Genomic DNA, 23,295 nt, shown 5'->3' with positions numbered 1-23,295 from the left:
CTCCAGTTCCATCCATGTTGATGAAAATGGTAGATATTCATCCTTTCTGATGGCTGAGTAATATTCCATTGTATATATGAACCACATCTTCTTTATCCATTCATCTGTTGAAGGACATCTCAGTTCCTTCCAATTTGGGTATTGTGGACATTGCTGCTATGAACTTTGGAGTGAAGGTGCCCCTTCTTTTCATTACATCTATATCTTTGAGGGTAAATACCCAGTAGTGCAGTTGCTGGGTCATAGGGACTCTATTTTTAACATTTAAGGAGCCTCCATACTGTTTTCCAGAGTGGCTCTACCAGCTTGCATTCCCACCAACAGTGTTGGATGGTTCCCCTTTCTCCACATCCTCACCAAATTTTGTTGTTCATATCTTATTAATTTTGGCCATTCTAACTGGTATAAGGTGTTATCTCATTATGGTTTTGATTTGTATTTCCCTCATGGCAAGTGATGTGGAGCACTTTATCATTTGTCTGTTGACCATTTTATATCTTCTTTGGAGAAGTGTCTGTTCATATCTTCTGCCCATTTCCTGACTTGATTATTTGTCTTTTGGTTGTTGAGTTTGAGAAGTTCTTTATGGATAGTGGATACCAGCCCTTTATATATTATGTCATTTGCAAATATCTTCTCCCATTCCAGAGGTTGCCTTTTAATTTTGTTGGCTGTATCCTTTGCCCTGCAGAAGCTTTTAATCTTGATGAAGGCCCAAGTGTTCATTTTTGCTTTTGTTTCCCTTGCCTTTAGAGATGTGTCTTGCAAGAAGTTGCTGTGGATGAGGTCAAAGAGGTTACTGTCTGTGTTCTCCTCTAGGATTTTGATGGATTCCTGTCTCATATTGAGTTCTTTCATCCATTTTGAGTTTATCTTTGTGTATGGTGTAAGAGAATGGTCCAGTTTCATTCTTCTGCATGTGGCTGTCCAATTTTCCCAGCAGCATTTATTGAAGAGACTCTCTTTTTTCCATTGGATATTCTTTCCTGATTTGTGTAATATTAGTTGACCGTAGAGGTGAGAGTCCATTTCTGGGCTCTCTGTTCTGGTCCATTATCTATGTGTCTGTTTTTGTGCCAGTACTATGCTCTCTTGATGACCACAGCTTTGTAATATACCTTGGAGTCAGGCACTGTGAAACTCCCAGCTTTAGTTTTCTTTTTGAATATTCATCTGGCAATTCGGGGTCTTTTCTCTTTCCATACAAATTTTAGGATTGTTTGTTCCAGCTCTGAAAAATGTTGATGGTATTTTGATAGGGATTGCATTGAATATGTAGATTGCTCTAGGCAGCATAGACATTTTCACAATGTTTATTCTTCCAGTCCATGAACATGGAACGTTTTTCCATCACTTGTGTCTTCCTCAATTACTTTCATAAGTGTTCTGTAGTTTCTAGAGTACAGAACCTTTACCTCTTTGGTTAGGTTTATTCCTAGGTACCTTATGGTTTTTGGTGCAATTGTAAATGGGATGGATTCCTTAATTTCTCTTTATTCTGTCTCGTTGTTGGTGTATAGAAATGCAACTGATTTCTGTGCATTGATTTTGTATCCTGCCACACTGTTGAATTTCTGTACGAGTTCTAGCGATTTTGGGGTGGAGTCTTTTGCATCTGTGAAGAGTTTGACTTCTTGTTTGCCAGTTTGAATGCCTTTTATTTCTTTTTGTTGTCTGATTGCTGAGACTAGGACTTCTAGTACTATGTTGAACAGTAGTGGTGAGAGTTGGCATTCCTGTCATGTTCCTGACCTTAAGGGAAAAGCTTTCAGTTTTTACCCCATTGAGAATGATATTTGCGGTGAGCTTTTCATAGGTGGCTTTTTATGATATTGAGGTATGTTCCCTCTATCCCTATACTTGCAGGTGTTTGAATCAAGAAAGTATGTTGTATTTTGTAAAATGCTTTTTCTGCATCAATTGAGAGAATCATGTGGTTCTTCTCTTTACTTTTATTAATGTAATCTATCACGTTGATTGATTTTGAATGTTGAACCTCCCTTGCATCCCAGGAATAAATTGCACGTGGTCGTGGTGAATAATCATTTTAATGTTATTGGATCCTATTGGCTAGTATCTTGGTGAGTATTTTGGCATCCATGTTGATCAGGGATATTGGTCGGTAATTCTCCTTTTCGGTGGGGTTTTTGTCTGGTTTGGGGATCAAGGTAATGCTGGCCTCATAGAAAGAGTTTGGAAGTTTTCCTTCCATTTCTATTTTTTGAAACAGCTTCAGGAGAATGGGTATTAGTTCTTCCTTAAATGTTTGGTAGAATTCCCCCTGGGAAGCCAACTAGCCCTGGACTCTTGTTTTTTGGGAGGTTTTTTATTAGTGCTTCAATTTCCTTGCTGGTTATTGGTCTGTTCAGATTGTCTATTTCTTCCTGTTTCAGTGTTGGCACTTTATAAGTATCAGGAATGCATCCATTTCTTCCAGATTCCTTAATTTGTTGGCATATTGTTGCACATAATATGTTCTAACAGTTGTCTGTATTTCCTTGGTATTGGTCATCATCTCTCCCCCTTTCATTCATGATTTTATTAATTTGGGTCCTTTCTCTTTTCTTTTGGATAAGTCTGGCAAGAGGTTCATTGATTTTAATTCTTTCAAAGAACCAGCTTCTTGTTCATTGATCTGTTTAATGTTCTTCTGGTTTTTATTTCATTGATTTGTGCTCTAATCTTTATTATTTCTCTTCTCCTTCTTGGTTTAGGCTTTATTTGCTGTTCTTTCTCCAGCTCCTTTAGGTAGAAGTTAGCTTGTGCATTTGGAATTTTTCTAATTTTTTGAGAGAGGCTTGTATTGCTATGTACTTCCCTCTTAAGACACCTTTACTGTATCTCAGAGGTTTTGAATCGATGTGTTTTCATTCTCATTAGTTTCCATGAATTTTTAAGTTCTTCTTAATTTCTTGGTTGACCCATTCATTCTTTAGCAGGATGCTCTTTAACCTCCAAGTGTTTGAGTTCCTTCCAAATTTCTTGTGATTGAGTTCCAGTTTCAAAGCATTGTGGTCTTAAAATATGCAGGGAATAATCTCAGTCTTTTGGTATCTGTTAAGACCTGATTTGTGCCCCAGTATGTGATATTTTCTGGAGAATGTTCCGTGTGCACTCGAGAAGAGTGAGTAGTCTGTTGTTTTAGGATGGAATGTTCTTTTTTTTTTCTTTTAAAGATTGTATTTATTTATTTATTTATTTATTTATTTATTTTTCTTGTTTTTTTATTAACATATAATGTATTATTTGTTTCAGGTGTACAGGTCTGTGATTTATCAGTCTTACGCAATACACAGCACTCACCTTAACACATACCCTCCCCAATGCCCATCACCCAACCACCCCATCTCTCCCACCCTCCTCCACTCCAGCAACCTTCAGTTTGTTTCCTGAGATTGAGTCTTTTATGGTTTATCTCCCTCTCTTGTTTCCTCTTGTTTCATTTTTTCCTCTCTTCCCCTATGATCCTCTGCCTTGTTTCTCAAATTCCACATATCAGTGAGATCATATGATAATTGTCTTTCTCTGATTGGCTTATTTCACTTAGCATAATACCCTGTATTTCCATCCACATCATTGCAAATGGCAAGATTTCAATTTTTTGCTAGCTGCATAATTTTCCATTGTATATATATATATATATACCACATCTTCTTTATCCATTCATCTGTCGATGAACATCTAGGCTCTTTCCATAGTTTGGCTATTGTGGACATTGCTGCTATAAACTTTGGGGTGCATGTGCCCCTTTGGATTACTACATTTGTATCTTTGGGGTAAATACCCAGTAGAGCAATGGCTGGGTCGTAGGGTAGCTCTATTTTCACCTTTTTGAGGAACCTCCATACTGTTTTCCAGAGTGGCTGCACCAGCTTGCATCCCCACCAACAGTGTAGGATGGTTCCCTTTTCTCTGCATCCTTGCCAACATCTGTCGTTTCCTGACTTGTTAATTTTAGCCATCCTGACTGATGTGAGATGGTACCTCATTGTGGTTTTGATTTGTATTTCCCTGATGCCGAGTGATGTTGAGCACTTTTTCATGTGTCTGTTGGCCATTTGGATTTCTTCTTTGCAGAAATGTCTGTTCATGTCTTCTGCCCATTTCCTGATTGGATTATTTGTTCCTTGGGTGTTGAGTTTGATAGGTTATTTATAGATTTTGGGTACTAGCCCTTTATCTGATCTGTCATTTGCAAATATCTTCTCCCATTCTGTTGGTTGTCTTTTTTTCTTTTTACATTTTTTTAAAAAGATTTTATTTATTTATTTGACAGAGAGAGACACCATGAGAGAGGGAACACAGCAGGGGGAGTGGGAGAGGGAGAAGCAGGCTTCCCACTGAGCAGGGAGCCCAATGCAGTGCTCAATCTCAGGACCCTGGGATCATGACCTGAGCCGAAGGCAGACGCTTAATGACTGAGCCACCCAGGCCCCTGTTGGTTGTCTTTTGGTTTTGTTGACTGTTTCCTTTGCTGTGCAAAAGCTTTTTATCTTGATGAAGTCCCAGTAGTTCAAGCTCTATTACAAAGTTGTAATCATCAAGACAGCATGGTACTGGCACAAAAAAGGACACATAGATCAATGGAAAAGAATAGAGATCCCAGAAATAGACCCTCAACTCTATGGTCAACTAATCTTTGACAAAGCAGGAAAGAATATCTTGTGGAAAAAAGACAATCTATTCAATAAATGGTGCTGGAAACATTGGACAGCCACATGCAGAAGAATGAAACTGGACCATTTCTTTACACCATACACAAAAATAGACTCAAAATGGATGAAAGACCTAAATGTGAGACAGGGATCCATCAAAATCCTTGAGGAGAACACATGCAGCAACCTCTTCAACCTCAGTCGCAGCAACTTCCTCCTAGACACATCGCCAAAGACAAGGGAAGCAATGGCAAAAATTGTGGTTGTCTTCTAGTTTCATTGTGTTGTGGTCAGAAAATATGCATGGTAAGATCTCCATCTTGTTGTACTTGTTGTGGCCTAATTTGTGACCTAGTATGTGATCTATTCTGGAGAATGTCCCCTGTGCACTTGACAAGAATGTATATTCTGCTGCTTTAAGATGAAATGTTCTGAATATATCTGTTAAGTCCATCTGGTCCAGTGTATCATTCAAAGCCAGTGCTTCCTTATTGGTTTTTTGCTTAGATGATCTGCCTGTTGATGTAAGTGGGGTGTTAAAATCGTCTACTATTATTGTATTATTATCAATGAGTTCCTTTATATTTGTTATTAATTGTTTTCTATATTTTGGTGCTCCCAACTTGGGGTCATAAGTACTTATAATTGTTAGATTTTCTTGCTGAGTTGTCCCCTTTATTATGATACAGTGACCTTCTTCTTGTCTTATTATAGTCTTTGGTTTAAAATCTAGAGTGTCTTGGGCGCCTGGGTGGCTCAGTCGTTAAGTGTCTGCCTTCGGCTCAGGTCATGATCCCAGGATCCTGGGGTCGAGTCCCACATCGGGCTCCCTGCTCGGCGGGAAGCCTGCTTCTCCCTCCCCCACTCGCCCTGCTTATGTTCCCTCTCTCACTGTGTCTCTGTCAAATAAATAAATAAAATCTTAAAAAAAATAAAATCTAGAGTGTCTTATATATGTATTGCTACTTGGGCTTTCTATTGATGTACATTTGCATGTTATATGTTTCTCTATCCCCTCACTTTCAATCTGCAGGTGTCCTTAGGGTAAAATGAGTCTCTTGTAGGCAACCTACAGATTGTCTTTTTTTTTTTAATCCATTCTGACACCCTATTTCTTTTGATTGGAGCATTTAGTCCATTTATATTCAGAGTAATTATTGATATGTATTTTGTGCCATTTTATTGCTTGTTTTGTCATTGTTATCTAGATATTTTCTCTGTTCCTTTCTAGTCTTTGTTGCTTTTGGTCTTTCTTTCCTATTCAGAGAGTTCCCTTTAATATTTCTTGGAGTGCTGGTTTAGTGGTCATGAACTCCTTTAGGTTTTGTTTGCCTGGGAATCTCTCTTTCTCTCTGAATGATAGCCTTGCTGGATAGAGTATTCTTCACTGCAGAGTTTTCCCATTCAGCACATTGAATATATCATGTCACTTTCTTCTGGTTTGCCAAGTTTCTGTGGAGAGATCTGCAGCTCGAGTTATTCGTCTTCCCTTGTAAGTTAGGGACTTCTTAGACTTGGTGTTTTTAGAATTGTTTTTCTTTATCACTATATTTTGTAAATTTTCATTATAATACGTCTTCTTGTTGGCCTGCTTTTGTTGACTTTAATGGAGGTCTCTGTGACTCCTGAATTTGGATGTCTTTTTCCTTCTTAAGATTAGGGAATTTTTCAGCTATTATTTCCTCAAATATACCTTCTGCCCCCCTTTCCCTCTCTTCTTCTTCTGGGATTCCAATGATACAAATGTTATTATGTATGATGGAGTCACTGAGTTCCCAAAGTCTATTCTTGTGGTCCATAATTGTTCTTTCTTTTATTCAGCCTCATTATTTTCCATTATTCTGTCTTCTGTATCACTTCTTTGTTCCTCTGATTCTTCCATCCTGTGGTCAATACATCTAGTCTCTTTCAAATCTCAGTTATTGCATTTTTTTCATTTCTGAATTTTTTAAGCTCTTTTTTCTGTATGGTAAGGGCCTCCCTGATGTCTTCCATTCTTTTCTCAAACCTAGCAAGTATTCTTATGATTCTTGCTTTAAAATCTCTATCGGGCATGTTAGTTATATCTCTTTTGTTTAGATCTCTGGCCGTGACTTTTTCTTGTTCTTTCTTCTGGGATGAATTCCTCTATCTTGGCCTTTTGTGTAAGTCTCTGTCTTCTTCTGTGTTTTAGGAAAGTCTGTTGTTTCCTGCTCCTGAGAGTCATAGCTTATTTTTTTTTTCAAACATATTTATTTATTTGAGCGAGGGAGAGAGAGCACATGAGGCTTGGGGGATGGGCAGAGGGAGAAGGAGAGAAACTCAAGCAGACCCTGTGCTGAGCACAGAGCCCAATGTGGGGCTCAATCTCATGGCCCTGAGATCATGACCTGAGCCAAAATCAAGAGTCAGACACTTAGGGTGCCTGGGTGGCTCAGTCGTTAAGTGTCTGCCTTCGGCTCAGGTCACAGTCCCAGGGTCCTGAGATCAAGCCCCGCATCGGGTTCCCTGCTCCGCAGGAAGCTTGCTTCTCTGTCTGCCACTCCTCCTGCTTGCATTCCCTCTCTCTCTCTGTCAAATAAATGAATAAAATCTTAAAAAAAAGAGAGAGAGACACTTAACTAACTGAGCCACCCAGGCACCCCAAGAGTCATGGCTTTATGAAGAAGAGGTCATAAATTGTCCAGGGCCTGGTGCTTCAGGGATTGTCTCTGCTGTGTGCTGCATGGACTTTGCTGCTATGTTTTGGCTGCTGTATCCTTCAGGCCAGTCATCTGCAGATTCTCTCCTTGCCCGCAGTGGGCAGTGTTTGGAACTTGGCCAGAGTGTGGTGAGTTTTTTCTAGGTGTGCTGTGATCTGCTTATTAAATGAAGCCTGATGCTACTTCCACTAGAACTGAAGTCTTGCAGAACTCTCTGTTCCTGAGACATAGTGTGTAAAAGGGTTTCTGCTGGTCTTCTGGGGAAGGGTGTGCTGCACTGAGACTTTGGCACACTTGCTTGAGGAAAGCAGTACCAGAAGAGTGCAGGGGGTCAGGACTTGGTGTCAGTAGGTTAGGGACCCAGTGTAGGTGCTGTGTTATTCACTGAGGCTGGTTTATGCTGAGGGGAGGAAAATGATACCAGCATGCTCCTTCTTCCCTGGAGAGGGGTCTCTGTTCATGCTGCTCTCAGGGAAGCCCTCCCAGAAGAGTGAATAATTTCCACTCATGTGTCCCAGGCATTTTTCAGGACACTGTTTTCAAGCTGTGTATCTCTGGGTTCCTTGCCTGCCTGGAGCAGTGCACTGCACTTTGTGCTCTATCCCAGCCAAGCCTGCTGACTTTTAAAACTCCAAACATTAGGTATGTACTGTGGTGGCTGACTGTGCTTGGTTAGTGTCTTGCTGCAGTGGGATGGATGCAGGTTTGACCTAGAAGGGCAGTTGCACCAAGAATGCAGGGGCATGGGAATTGGAGCAAGTAGGCTAAACAACCAATGTTTAAGTGAGAAACACTGAGCAGGTTTGTCTGTGCCTATGCTGAAGGGTGGGGAAGGGAAATGGTGCCCACAGGCTCTTTTGTCCCCAGTCATCTCTGTGAAGGCCACTTTTCACAGATGCACTCCAAGAAGAAGGAACAGTCTTTCCCCTGTGCACCTTAGGTGCTCTGGGGTTGTTTGTCTGCCTTCTCTCCAGGATTAGGGCAGCACCCTCAGAGCTCTATCCCAGCCAAGCCCTCTGACCTTTAAAATTCCAGTCTTCAGGGGCACCTGGGTGGCTCCATCAGTTGAGTGTCTGATTCTTGGTTTTGGCTCAGATCATAATCACAGGGCGGTGGGATAGAGCCCCAGGTGGGCTCCATGCTCAGTGTGCAGTCCGCTTGTCCCTCTCCCTCTGCTCCTCCCCCGCTCTCTCTCTCTCTCACTCTCTCTTTCTTAAATAAATAAATAAAATCTAAAAAAAAAAAAATCCAGTCTTCAAGCCCTCCTGATTACAAAAAAAAAAAAAAAAAACCAAAAAAAAAGAACCTCAAGAAAATCACCCCCTCTTGTTATCCCAGCCAATAGCTTTGGGCGAATGTTCTCCTAGTGTGTTTCCCTGTGTGCTCTTCTGTCTCTCACCTTTCTCCATGACCAGGGCTCCCTCCCCTCTGCAGCACTCACAATCCGTTTCTCCCCCAAACCAAGTCTCTTCCTACCTTCCTCGATGTGGCCTCTTCTCTCCCTCTAGTTGTGCAGTTTGTTCTGTCAGTCCCCACATAGATTTCTTGGGTATTCAGAATGATTTGGTATTTATCTACTTGTATTCAAGGGACAAGACAAGCCTAGGGTCCTCCTTCTACACCACCATCTTAGCTCCTCTCAAAGGGAAAACTTGATACAAGTGAGTAGCACTCTCTGTCTTCACTGGGCCTGGAAATCCCTTCCCCCACCTAGAGATACACCTGGACAGGGGGATCCAACACAACAAACACCCACCTAGGGAGCATCTCTGCACTGGCTAGAGGAGATGTTGCTCCATTCAGGAATCACTTAATAAAGCCAATTAGATCTTCCAAAGGAAAAAAAAAATCCACTTGGGAAGAGTTCTTTGCTTCCATGGGCCCAAGAACCACCTTCCTACCTAGATAGACCAGGGGGCCTTACTGTAACAGTAAGGAGAATCCTTCCACAACAAGCAGTTTACCCAGGAAGTGCTCTCTTTGCCCCCACCAAACCAAGGCTTCCTTCCCCCATACAGAGACATCTGGCGTCATTGCACCAGCAGTGGTCTTCATTAAATAAGCAGCTAGGCAGAGCCTACAGGTAATCCCTATCTCATAAACCTGAGACTCCCTTTCATAAACTTACAGGAAAAGAGGCAACCCAGGCTGAGGAAGTTCATTCTATTCTCTTAGGAAGTGCAAGCAGGGATTAGTGGGAAACATGATGGCACCAGATATACTAAGCAGAAAGAATAGCATGCCAAAAGCTCTTATTAATTTGTATTCAAAAGTCACTCTACAAAGCATGCCAGAATCTGCATGGTAAACCTAAACAGAGTAATTGTCTTCTAAAACAAAGGATTTAAATAAACTCAGAATCTTCCAACACCCAAATATCCAGAATAAAAATGAAAATCACCTGTCATACCAAAACCTAAATGACAGAAACAATGAGATTAATCAGATATTGGAATTATCTGACAAAAATTTTAAAGAAGCAATCATAGGGGAGCCTGGGTGGCTCAGTCAGTTAAGCATCCAACTCTTGATTTCAGCTCAGTCATGATCTCAGGATTGTGGGATTGAGCCCTGCATCGGGCTCTGTGCTGGGTGTGGATCCTGCTTAAGCTTCTTGCTCTCCCTTTCTCTCTCTAAAAAAAAAAAAAGCAATTATAAAAATGCCTCAATGAGCAATTATTAATCTTCATGAAACAAATAAAAAATGGAAATCTCAGCAAAGACATAGAAGTTGTTTAAAAAGAACCAAATGTAAATTATATAACTGAAAAATACAGTAACAAAAATCTCACAGCACAGGCTCAATGGTACAGTGCAGATAACAGGATAGATAAATAAACTTGAGAACAGATCAATAGAATTTAACCACCCAAACAATAGTGTGAAAATAATTGAAAATAAATGAAGATAGTTCAAGGCTCTGCCCAACAATAACAAAACGTCCTGTGTTAATAATCAGAATCCCAGAAGAAGAGAAAATGAGAGGGGTTGAATGCATATTTGAAGAAATAACAACTGAAAATGTCCCAAATTTTGCAAAAGCAACACTTTCAAAAATAGTTTTTGAATGTAGGAAATGATACAGAGATTTCCCATATACTTTCACTCAGTTACCCCAGTGGCAAAGTATTACAAAAAAATAGGCCTATATTTCAACTGAAAAATTGACATTGATACAATCCACTAATATTATTTAGATTTCCCTGGTTTACATGAATTTATTGGTGTGTTTATGTGAACTTAGTTCTATGCAATTTTGTAACATATGTAGGTCCATATATCACCCAGTACAGTGAAGATACAGAACAGTTTCATCATCACAAGTATTCACCTCCCCCAGATCCTTAAACCCTAGAAATTACTAATATCTTCTCCATTTCTCTAATTTTCTTTTTTTAAGAATGTTTTATAAGTTAAACCATACAGTATACAAACTTTGGGTGTTGGCTTTTTTCACTCAGCATAATTTCCTAGAAATTGATCCAAGTTGTGGCATGTACCAACATTTCATTCCTTGTTATTGATGAGTACTATTCCATGGCATGGATGCTCCACAGTTTTTAACCATTTACCCATTGAAAGATGTATGTGTCATTTCTAGTTTTTGGCCAGTATGAATAAAGCTGCTATACACATTTGATTACAAGTTTTTGTATATACATAAGTTTTCATTTCTCTGGGATATATGCTCAAGAATGCAATTGCTGGATTATGTGGTAATTACATGCTTAGTTTTATAAGAAACTGCCGAAATGTTTTCCAGATTGGCTGTACATTTTACATCTTTAACAGCAATGAATGACTTATCAGGTTTTCTACATCCCTGTCAGTGTTTGGTGTTGCAACTTTTTATTTTAGCCATTCTGATGGGTGTGTAATAATATTCCATTTTAATTTTAAATTGTATTTCACTAATTAATGATGATAATAAATATTGTTCAAGTGTTTATTTGCCATCTGTATGTCCTCTCTGAACTGTTTCTTAATATATCTTGTTTATTTTCTAGTTATTTTTGTGGGGGTTTTTTGTTGAATTTTGAATTGTTTCTATATTTTGTATACACCTTGGATAATTAGTCTTTAACACATATGTGGTTTGTTGCCTAAACAGTAATCTGTATGATGTTTGTCTTTTCACCTTCTTTATGGTGTCTTCCAGATAGCAAAAGCTTTTGATTCTGATAAAGTATAATTTATCAATTTTCCCATTTATATATGTTGCTTTTGGTGTCAAGTCAAAGAACTCATCACCTAATCATAGATTCTGAATAGTTTCACTTAATCTTTCTTCCTTAAGTGGTTTATATTTCCAGTTTAGGTCAAGGTTCACAGTTTGTTGAAAGGGCTATCTTCCTCTGCTGAACCACTTTTGCACTTTCTTCAGAAATTAAGGAGAGAGGAAGATGGTGGTGGAGTAGGAAGACACTAGGCTTGTTTCATCCCACCAATACAACTAGATAACTATCAAATCATCCTAAACACACAGGAATTGACCTGAAGACTGACACAACAAACCCCACAACTAAAGGGAGAGAAGATGTGACATTGGAGAAGTTAAGAAGTGTGGATAGGAGGTTTGGGGTAGAAACAGATCATAGATGCTACTGAAGGGAGGGAGCTGTGGTTGAGGAGAAGGGTGAGAGAGAGGAGCACACAGGGGAATGCGTAAAGAGGTTTCTCCAAAAGCTATTGGCTTCAAAAACAAGAAGGGCTGAATTTTGTGAGTTGTTGCAACCAGTTGGGCTTAAATCCTGAATTTTTACAGGTCAGTAGGCTTGGCTAGGATGGAGCCTTGAGCACACTGCCCAGTACCTGGAGAGAAGGCAGGTGAACAACCCAGGGACAGATAGCATGGAAACAGCTATTTGAAGAATGCCTGGAGCACACAGAGGTGAGATTATTCACTCTTCTAGGATCATGTCACTGAGCAGCAGCATTCAGGGAGATGCCTTTCTGGGAACAAAGAAGGTGGCTGGTGCCATATACCACCCCTCCTGCCGCATGAAAACAGAGACACCTGAGAAAGTATAAGAGCACAGATACTGGCTGTCTAACATGTTTACACCAAGGCACAGCCCCCTGTGCTCTGGCAGGACTTCCCTTCTCACTTAAGCTTGCCTCAGTCACAGCATGGAGAGCCCGTTCCCCAGAAGACCAGTATTCACCTTCTGGTAGAAGTGATGTCAGATTTCATGTCAAAAGGAGGCCAAAGCACACTTAGTTAAAACTCATGGCATTCAGGCCTGGAAACACAAACTACCCACAGCAAGCAAGGAAAGCATCTGCATGAAGAAGCCTGAAGGATAGACAGAAAAAACAAAACAAAACAAAACAAAAAAAACAAAAAAAAAACCCACAACAGCATAGCACATACACCACACACTGGAGATAATCCCTAAATCACCAGGCTTGGGATACTACATGACCTCTTCTTCATAAGGCCATTACTTTCAGGAGCAAGAGACATAACGCTTTTCTAACACATAGAAGGAGGCAGAAACTCGGACAAAATGACAAGATGGAGTAATTTATGACAAATGAAAGAACAAGATGAGGCCATGGCCAAAGATCTAAGTGAAACAGATATAAGTAACATGCCTAATGGAGAATGTAAAGCAAAAATCGTAAGGATACTCAATGGGCTTGAGGAAAGAATAGAAGACATCAGGGAGACCCTTACCACAGAGATAAGAGAGTTAAAAATAAATTGATAAGAGATGACGAGTGAAATAAATTATGCTGGAAACAGGCTTGATACAATGAAGAGTAGGCTGGAAGAAACAGAAGAACAAATTAGTGACATAAAAGAGAAAGTAATGGAAAATAATAAAGCTGAACAAAGGAGAGAAAGAAGAATTATGGAACATGAGAATGGACTTAGGAAAATCAGTGACTCCATGAAACGTAATAACATTCGTATCATAGGAGTCCAAGAAGAAGAAGAAAGAGAAAAGGGGACAGAAAATTTATTTGAGGAAATAATAGCTTGTAAACTTCCCTAATCTGGAAAAGGAAACAGACATCCAAATCCAGGAGACACAGAGAACTCCCATCAAAATCAACAAAAGCAGGCCAACACCAAGACATATAGTCATTAAATTTGCAGAATACTGCTATAAAGAAAAATCTTAAAGGTAGCAGGACAAAGGAGTCCTTAACTTACAAAGGAAGACCAATAAGGTTAGTTGCAGTTTTCTCAATAGAAACTTGGCAAGCCAGAAGGGAGTTGCCTGATATATTCACAGTGCTGAATGGTAAAAATCTGCAGCCAAGAATACTTTACTAGCAAGGCTATCTATCAGAATAGAAGGAGAAATAAATAGTTTCCCAGACAAACAAAAACTAAAGGAGTTTTTGACCACTAAACCAGCCCTGCAAGGAATATGAAAGGGGACTCTTTGAGTGGGAAAGAAAGACCAAAAGCAACAAAGGCTAGAAAGTAACACAGAAAATCTCTAGAAACACTGACTTTACAGGTAATACAATGGCACTTATTTCATATATCTCAATAATCACTCTGTATGTAAATGGACCAAATGATGCAATCAAAAGACATAGGGTGTCAGAATGGATAAAAAAAAAAAAAAAACGAGACTCATATATTGCCTACAAGAGACTCATTTTAGACGTAAAGTCACCTGCAGATTGATACTGAAGGGATGAAAGAATATTTATCATGCAAATGGACATCAAAAGAAAGCTGGAGTAACAATACTTATATCAGAAAAAAATAGATTTTAAAACAAAGACTGTAACAAGAGATGAAGAAGAGCACTATATCATAATAAAGGGGTCTATCCAACAAGAAGATCTAGCAATTGTCAATATTTATGCCCCCAACTTGGGAGCACCTATACATAAATCAATTAATAACAAACATAAAGCAACTCATAGATAATAATACAATAATAGTAAGGAAGTTAAAACCCCAGTTACAGCAATGGACAGATCATCTAAGTAGAAAATCAACAAGGAAACAATGGCTTTCAATGATTCACTGGACCAGAAGGACTTCAGATATATTTGGAACATTTCACCCCAAATCAGGAGAATACACATTCTTCTTGAGTGCACATGGAACATTCTCCAGAATAGATCACATACTGGGACACAAATCATGCTTCAACAAATACAAAAAGATTGAGATCAGATGATGCATATTTTCAGACCACAATGCTATGAAACTTGAATTCAGTCTCAAGAAAAAATTTGGAAAGACCACAAATAAATGGAGGTTAAAGAACATCCTACTAAAAAATTAATGGGTTAACCAGGAAATCAAGGAAGAATTTTAAAAATACATGGAAACAAATGAAAATGAAAACATGGCAGTCTAAAACCTTTGGGATGCAGCAAAAATGGTCCTAAGAGGGAAGCATATAGCAATACAGGCTTACCTCAAGAAGGAAGAAAAGTCTCAAATGCACAACCTAACCTTACACCTACCTCCTTGGCATAGGCCATAGCAGCTTCTTACTTGATATGTCTCTTGAGGCAAGCAAAACACAAACAAAAATAAACCATTGGGACTTCATCAAAGTAAAAAGGGTCTGCACAATGAAGGAAATATCAAGAAAACTAAAAGGCAACAGATGGAATGGGAGAAGATATTTGCAAATGATATATCCAAAATATATAAAGAACTTATAAAACTCAACACCTGCCAAAATGAGTAATCCAATTGCAAATGTGCAGAAGACATGAATTTTCCAAAGATAACATACAGATAGCCAGTAGACACATGCAAAGATGCTCAACATCACTGATAATCAGGGAAACCTACAATGAGCTATCATCTCACATCTTACAGAATGGCTAAAATCTACAACACAGGAAACAATGAGGCTAGGACATGGAGAAACAGGAACCCTCCTGCACTGTTCCTGGGAACACCAACTGGCGCAGCCACTCTGGAAAACAGTATGGAGGTTCCTCAACAAGTTAAAAATAGAACTACCCTATGATCCAGCAATTGCACTACTATGTATTTATCCAAAGAATACAAAAATACTAGTTTTAAGGAATACATGCACCCTGATAATTAGAGCAGCATTATTTACAATAGCCAAACTATGGAAACAGTCAATTTGTCCATTGACTGATGAATGGATAAATAGTTGGCATATATATATGGGGATTAAGGAGTGCACTTTTGATGAGGACTGGGTGCTGTATGGAAGCTTTGTGTCACCAAATTTTACATGTGAAGCTATTATTACACTGTATGTTAACTACCTGGAATTGAATAAAAATAAACAAACAAATAAAAAACCCAAATGGACCAACTGAATATCTATTTAAAGAGCATTTGGAGCCCCAGTTCCCCTCCTTTCCTCAGCTTGGTAGATGACTGCCATGTATATTCTCACCCCAGCAGAAATATGGGGTGTTTTTTTCTGGAGAGTTCTCTGAACTCGAGGATTCCAGGCATGTACCCTAACCTCTAACCCTAACCCCAACAGAAGTCTGGGATTTTATTCTCTGGAGAGATCTCTGACCTGCAAAATACCAGGCATAAACCCTAGTCCTAACCCCTACCCTAACCAAAAAAAGGAAAAAAAAAATAAGAAAAAAATTGAAGCCCAACCTGGTTATCCTAAAACATACAAAAATTCAAGGGACCTGGATAGCAAAAACAATCTTCAAAAAGAAGAAAATCATAGGAGTCAGAATTCCTTATTATAAAACTAACCATAGAGCTGTAGTAACCAAGACAGTGTGGTACTGGCATAAAGATGGATATCTGTATTTCAATGGAATAGAACTGAATTAAAAGTCCTCAAATAAACCCTAACATTTATAGTCAACTGATATTTGATAAGGGTGCACAGAAAACCTTATGTGGAAATAATAGTCTTTGTAAACAATAATGCTTAGATAAATATATACCCAGATGTAAAATAATGAATTTGGATCATTTCCTCACACCAGCCACACACAAAAAATTCACAATAAATCATAAACTTAAATATCAGAGCTAAAAGTATAATATTTTTAAAGGAAAACACCAGTGCAAATCTTTGTGACCTTGAAGTAGACAATGATTTCTTATATATGATGAAAAAACACAGCCAACAAAAGAAAAAGTGGATAAATTATATTTCATCAAAATTATAATCTTTTGTGTTTCAAAGGACACCGTGAGTTAAGTGAAGAGACTCCCCATAAATGGAAAAAAACAAACAAACTTTGGTAAATGATATATTTGTTAAGGGACTAATGTTGAATATATTAAGAAATCTTGCAACTCAGTAATAATAAAACAAATATTCCAATTTAAAAATGGATAAAGGATTTGAATAGACATTTCTCCAAAAGAGATATATAAATGGCTAATAGGAATACTAAAAGATGTTCAACATCATTAACTATCAGAGAAATGAAAATCAAAATCATAATGAGATATCATGTCACACCTACTGGGGTGACTAAAATAAAAAGTACACACAATAACAAGCACTGATGAGGGTATTGAGAAATTACAGCCATCATATATTGCTGACAGGATTATATAATGGTGCATTTTGGAAAGTATAGCCATTTCTTCAAAATGTTAACCATAGAGTTGCCATATGACTGAGCATTACACTCTTAAGTATATACCTAATAAAAATATGTCCATACCAAAAATTGTACATAAATGTTTACAGCACTATTCATAATAGCCCAATTGTATAAATAACTAAAATGTCCCTCAACTGATGAGTGGATAAACCAGAAATGGTATAGCCATACAATGGAAAATTATACAAAAATAAAAAGGCATAGATGAAACTCGAAATCATTATACTAAATGAAAAAGCCAGCCACAAAAGACTACAATATTGTATGATTGCTTTCATATGAAATGTCCAGAGTAGACATATCCAAAGAGACAAGAGATATTTTAACAGTTGGCTAGGGCTGGGTGGTTTTGTTGGAAATAAAGAAAGACTACTGAACTATTCTGTATTTGTTTGAGTACTGCTGAAGATTTTAAGCAACAGACTGATGTGACAGGTTGGGTTTTTTGGCAAGAATACTACATTGACAGCACATAAGCTAAAGTGAAGAGAATTGTGCGGGGATAGTGAAATATGATTGGAAGCTATTGTAATAATTTTGATTACATTTGTTGAGGATCTGCTCTACATCCTGCTGGTTCAGAAGGAAAATATTTAGGAAGTAACAGTAAATAGAAAATTGATGATAAACTGGAAGTAAGTAGATATGAAGATTCTGGAATGATTCCCAAATTGCTGGATTGAAGAGCGGCACAGAGGTTGGCTTCCTTCACCCAGGTAGAGGCTGGATTGGGAGCAACAAGTTTAAAGTCCAAGTGGCTGAGTGATCTGTAATATTTCCTTCAGTGGTCTTAGTTCCATTTCTTTTTATTTTTTTTCTATTCAATTAAAAGTGTCCAGCTCTACTTGTATCCTTATATTTCTATTTAAAGGTGTACATGATATTTCAAATTGTTCTAGAAGTTCTGGTTAAAGAAATAAAATATGAAATTGACAAAAAAGGAATGACTACTATTGGGTAGTGTTTTTTTTTTTTTGGAGGTGAAGGAAACATTCTAAAGTTGATTGTGATAACAGTTGCACAATTCTGTAGATATACAAAAAAAAACCCCATTAAATTTATACTTTAAATGGTTGAATTACATGTTTTGTGAGTTCTATCTAAATAAAGCTGTTATAAAAAGATTATCAGGGTTTTTTGTCTATTTCAAAATAGCCTACTTACAAATTTCGTGTATTATCTGGTATTAAACAATACCTTTAATATTAAAAGCAATAGTCTGTTATATTAAAGACTTCTACATTTGCTGGAAAAAACATAATAGGCCAGAGAAAATCATAAATCTCATACTATATTATGTTTCACTCCTACCACTCAAGTTTGTCAATTATATCAGAATATAGTATACCAGCTGGTAGAAATGCCAAAACTTCTTTCTGATATATTTAACATAGCACTCTGGAGAGATTCTCATTGATATATTTTGAATTGGTACTATTTTAAATAAACTCATGACTAAAGAGTAGCAACAATAAAATGAGATAAATTTAAAATAGAAATCACTGTTTATAAAGACTGATGTCAAATTTATGCCACCACCCACAAGTGTAAGCATTTTTGCCCTCTAATCAACTTTCTGTTTGTAATGTTGTACCTTGAAAGCATGAAGCTATTCTCTGCCATCATGCAAGGAAACAGGATAGAAAAAAATAATTTGAACAAATTGGATAAGAGAAACCTTTTGAGCATTTTGGACAGATAAAAGCTTTATCATTTTAAAATCATAGACTTCTTTTTAATTGAAGTATAGTTGATGCTCACCACAAGCATAGCACACCACAAGCATAGCTCACCAGAAGCATCTGTCACCATACAATACTGCTAGAAGACCATTGAGAACATTTCCTTATGCTGTGCCTATCCTTTATTCCCATGACTTATTCATTCCATAACTGGAAGACTGTACCTCCCACACGCCTTTACCTATTTTACCCATTACCACCTTGCCTCTGGCAACTAACAGTTTGTTCTGTTTTTATGTGACTGTTTCTGAGAAGCTTTGTCTTTGAGATGAGTAATATTTGCCCTTTGAATATTCCATAAAGGAGTAGAAAAAGATTATAGCTTATGTTGGTTTTATTAGGAGAAATTGATTTGGGGGTTTACAAAAGGGAAGTAAAAAATGTTTGAAATACTTTTATGTTTAAATAATGTATTTGATACTTGTAACGTGTGTTCACTTCAGCATTCTACATACATATCTATAGGACAAAATTCATAATTGTCTATTTAAGATAATTTGGGCTAGTTGAGCTTGAGTCTAGGCTGTGGGCTAGGTTTACATCTCTTTTTTTCTCTTATCATGGTAGGATTGGCAGCAACCTTACATATATTCTCACAGGGTTGACAAAAATCCAAGAGGGCACAAGCCAAACTCCACAAACCTCTTCTCATGGCATGCCCACTAATATTTCATTGATCAAAGCAAGTCACATAACCAAACCCCACATCAGTGAAGCAGGACAGCATATTCTTCCCATTTCAGGAAGAGCAACAGACTGACAAAGGAGCATACATGTGTAATTTTAAACAGAGTAGAGGTGAGGAATTACAAACACTGAGACAGCCAACTACAGTGTAGCACCATCTAAGCTCAGAAAATAATTTCTTCCTTTTTTCTTTTTTAAAAATTTTAATTCAATTTAATTAATATATACTGTATTATTAATTTCAGAGGTAGAATTCAGTGATTCATCAGTTGCATACAACACCCAGTGCTCATTACTTCAAGTGCCCTTCTTAATGTACACACAGACTTCAAAGAACACTCAATGTTATGACTGAAAGACTGCAACATATGGAGAATGGTTGAGGAATATTGGACATGAAAGGGACCTGTTAATCAAGGGAAACAATGGAAAAATATGGAAGAAAATAATGTTCACATGGCAAGGTATGAGAATGGACACAAGAATGGAATAAGAAGAAACACAAAAATCCCCATTAATACGAAATAGAGCAATTATTTATGAATCAGGGATGAATCATGACAGAATCGAGAGAAAAGAGAAACAAAATAATCTCTTTTCCCTTGTTTTCAGTCATATAGAAATTTCAGTCATTATACAAATCCAGAAGTAATGTAACAAATGTTATTATAGGTCATAGTGCTGAGTTTGTCACAACCACTTCACAGAGATGTTGGGAGGGTCAAATGAGATTAAAAATGTGAATATGTTTAATGAACAGTAAAATATTTTCCATCTAACTCAAGGAGAGTATGAACAATGAGCATTTCAGGGCACAGAGGGGAGTAAAAGTTTTTCTGCCCCATTCCCAGAATTTCTTGGAGCAGTAGTCTTCATAGTAACAACTCAGCTTTTATTTGAATGCAGAGCAAAGATGCCACCAAACTGGGGTTAAGAAACAGAATGCCTATATATCTGCCAATGACCCCACCCCTGGATTGTCCCCATGGAACTTCCTGAGCAGAGATTATCTTCTCTTATTCCATGGAGGGAAGAAAGAGATTCCTAATCCTTTCCTTTAATCTTATATAAAGCTTTATTATCTGCACCAGGAAGAGATTAAATAAACTCAATCTCTCCCCTTTGAGCTGGGGTAATTCCTCAGAATATGGCAGTTATAATATTTTGTACTATTATAATTATTCCTACATACCTTCCTGTATTTAATGATCTGTTTAAATGTCTATTTGATTCTACAAGCTCTCATAATGAATTTGTTTGTACATTCTGACAATTAGACTCTTAAACTCTCCTAGCACCTTTTCATCTGATTGTTGTTCAAAGTATTTGCTGAATGACTGGCTGGCCAACAGGAAAAGTGGATGGATGAATGAGAGAAATTCTACTAGCTTAGATAAAATTGTGTATGTTAATATTAACCTCCTGGGATGTTAATATTTTTTAAAAATATATTTTTCTTCACATAGAGGGCAAGAGCCTCAGTTAATGTCTGTCCTGCTGATCTAGAGGAGAGGAAGGAGATTATTAGAGGATGGAGATAAAAAGTAAAATTAACATTCATTATCTGAAAATGCAAAGCCTGAGAGACATGACAAACCAAAAGTTTATATTGAAGTCTAGGAAATCTCAACCCATTCCTGGGATCGCCATATGTAGTACAAAATCTAGACATCTGTTTACATTAGCACTCTCAGTTACACCCAGGGAAATTTTGTATCCAATATCATAGCCCCTTGGAAATGCCCTTCAGGGTCTTTGGAATTAATTCCTAATGCACTGAATGGGACTCTTCGGAGAAGACTGAACAAATGATTGCCAAACAGCCAGGTATTGCCTGCTTTCATTTCAAAATGGCCTTCCCTCCTGACAGCAAGGGATTAAGCTTCTTCTGCTTAGCAAGCTTATTCATTAGTATTTGAGGGAGGTGAGATGATACAGAAGGAGAAGAAGAAGAAAGAAGGAGAAGAAGAAGAAGAAGAAGAAGAAGAAGAAGAAGAAGAAGAAGAAGAAGAAGAAGAAGAAGAAGAAGAAGAAGAAGAAGAAGAAGAAGGAAGAAGGAAGAAGAGAAGGAGGAGGAGGAAGAGGGAGAAGGAGGAGGAGGAGGGGAAGGAGGAGGAGGGGAAGGAGGGAAGGAGGGGAGGAGGGGAGGGGAGGAGTGGAGGAGAAAAACAACCTTTTTGATTATCAGTGATTTCTGATCTTGGTGGATAAATGAAATAGAAGACTGCTCAAGAGGTAAAGCGCTAACTATATATATATATATATATATTTTAAAGATTTTATTTATTTATTTGACAGAGAGACACAGCGAGAGAGGGAACACAAGCAGGGGGAGTGGGAGAGGGAGAAGTAGGCTTCCCGCTGAGCAGGGAGTCCGATGTGATGCAGGGCTCGATCCCAGGATCCTGGGATCATGACCCGAGCCAAAGGCAGACGCTTAACCGACTGAGCCACCCAGGCGCCCCTAAAGTGCTAACTATAAATCTAGATTATCTCTGACTTTGGTGAATTGGGTATTTATTATCTCTGTTTCAAATATAAGTAATTTGAGTGACAGAAGACTTAAAAATATGTTCAGTACCACTCAGCTTAGTAAGAAATGGCACCAGGGCAGTACAAGTCTGCCTGAATCCAGAGTTGAATCTGAATCCAGTTTTATTCTTCCGTAATAATTAACTTACTTCCACCCAAGGGCTTTTATAAAATTTCTGTTCCTTCTGCCTGTAATGCTCTTGCCCCATAAATATCATAAAAATCATTTCATCACTTCATTCAGATCTCACCTCAAATTAACTTCCTTAGAGAGCACCCCCCACCATATTCACCCACACAAACATGCTCTCATTGTCTTCATCTTGATTTTTCCAAATAGCACTTAACTCTATCCAACAATGTATTATGCAATTTTTTTACTTTCTATCTTTCCCATCAGAAACTATTTGCCTTTCCTAGGTATTTCCCTTACCATTCTCATTAGAAGGTAGTGCACATTAAGAAGTTAATAAATTTTAAATTGAGGTGGATGAATCTTCCCTAAAGGACATCAAAAGTGAAGATCATGGTGACTGGAAAAGTTGAATTAAATGGATAGTGCACTTCTCATGGGAAAAAAATTCAAATTTATCTTTTTTTTCAAGATATATATTTCCATATTTCTAAATAAAATTCTTACACTGCTTTTTGAATTTTCAGCCAAACATATTATCTATTGACTTTATACTATGAAAAAGAATAATTTAGCTGTCCTACACCAGCTACCACAGATACTTTAATAAAAAGACTAACCTCATTTTTGATGCTTGACAGCTGACAGGTTTCAGACCTTCACCACTCCTCCTTGACCTCTTGCTCCACATCTGGGATAGTCAATAAGAATGTCTGGGTTCTCTCTCCTTTGGCACTGGTGGGGAAGTTGCAAACCTACACAATCATGCCTACAGGAACCCTTACTCCAGCCCATCCCTAATCTACTCACCTCTCCCTTCACTTAAGCCATTTCAGATCAGCTTGTTGCCTTCCTATTCCTTTCAGAAATCTTCAATATGTACATAATACATATTTTCTTACCTTCTTGGTGTGTGTGTGTGTGGCATCATCAGTCTTGACACCCAACCTGATTTTGGATGGGGCAGTGAGTTGCTCTTGCCCTCAGCAAAGCACAACAATTGGCACTGTAAACAGAAGGGTCTAGGAAATGACCATGACCATGTGGGAATCTTATTTTTATTGCTTTTGGCTTGTTAATTAGCTCTGCTGCCTGCTAAGTAGCATGCACTTTGAATTGCTTGCTGGTGAGCATGTAATTTGAGCTTTGCCACTTTGTAGTCAATTTGCCAAATTCTCCAGAGCCTCTATTATATATTTAAGTGACCTAAGTCACAAGTTTCAATAACTGGTATTTATTGACAGAAATATATGGTACTGGCACAAAAACAGACATACAGACCAATGGAACAGAATAGAGAA

General features: G+C 37.9%; 1 protein-coding gene and 1 pseudogene across 1 annotated transcript in view; both read left to right on the top strand.

The window, feature by feature from the left end:
• LOC110582535 (zinc finger X-linked protein ZXDB) overlaps positions 1-10,684 on the top strand; it is a 150,733-nt gene extending 140,049 nt beyond the window's left edge. Inside the window, exon 2 of the mRNA XM_021692580.2 lies at positions 10,608-10,684. Within this exon, the coding sequence (XP_021548255.2) occupies positions 10,608-10,684 (77 nt within the window). The remainder of the gene's footprint in view (positions 1-10,607) is intronic.
• A 2,210-nt stretch (positions 10,685-12,894) lies between these two features.
• LOC110582526 overlaps positions 12,895-23,295 on the top strand; it is a 21,542-nt pseudogene continuing 11,141 nt past the window's right edge.

This window comes from Neomonachus schauinslandi, chromosome X (genome assembly GCF_002201575.2).
Source record: "Neomonachus schauinslandi chromosome X, ASM220157v2, whole genome shotgun sequence".
NCBI classification, from domain to species: Eukaryota; Metazoa; Chordata; class Mammalia; order Carnivora; family Phocidae; genus Neomonachus; species Neomonachus schauinslandi.
The sequence above is the reverse complement of the archived record's forward strand: the minus strand, read 5'-3'. Positions and strand labels throughout refer to the sequence as shown.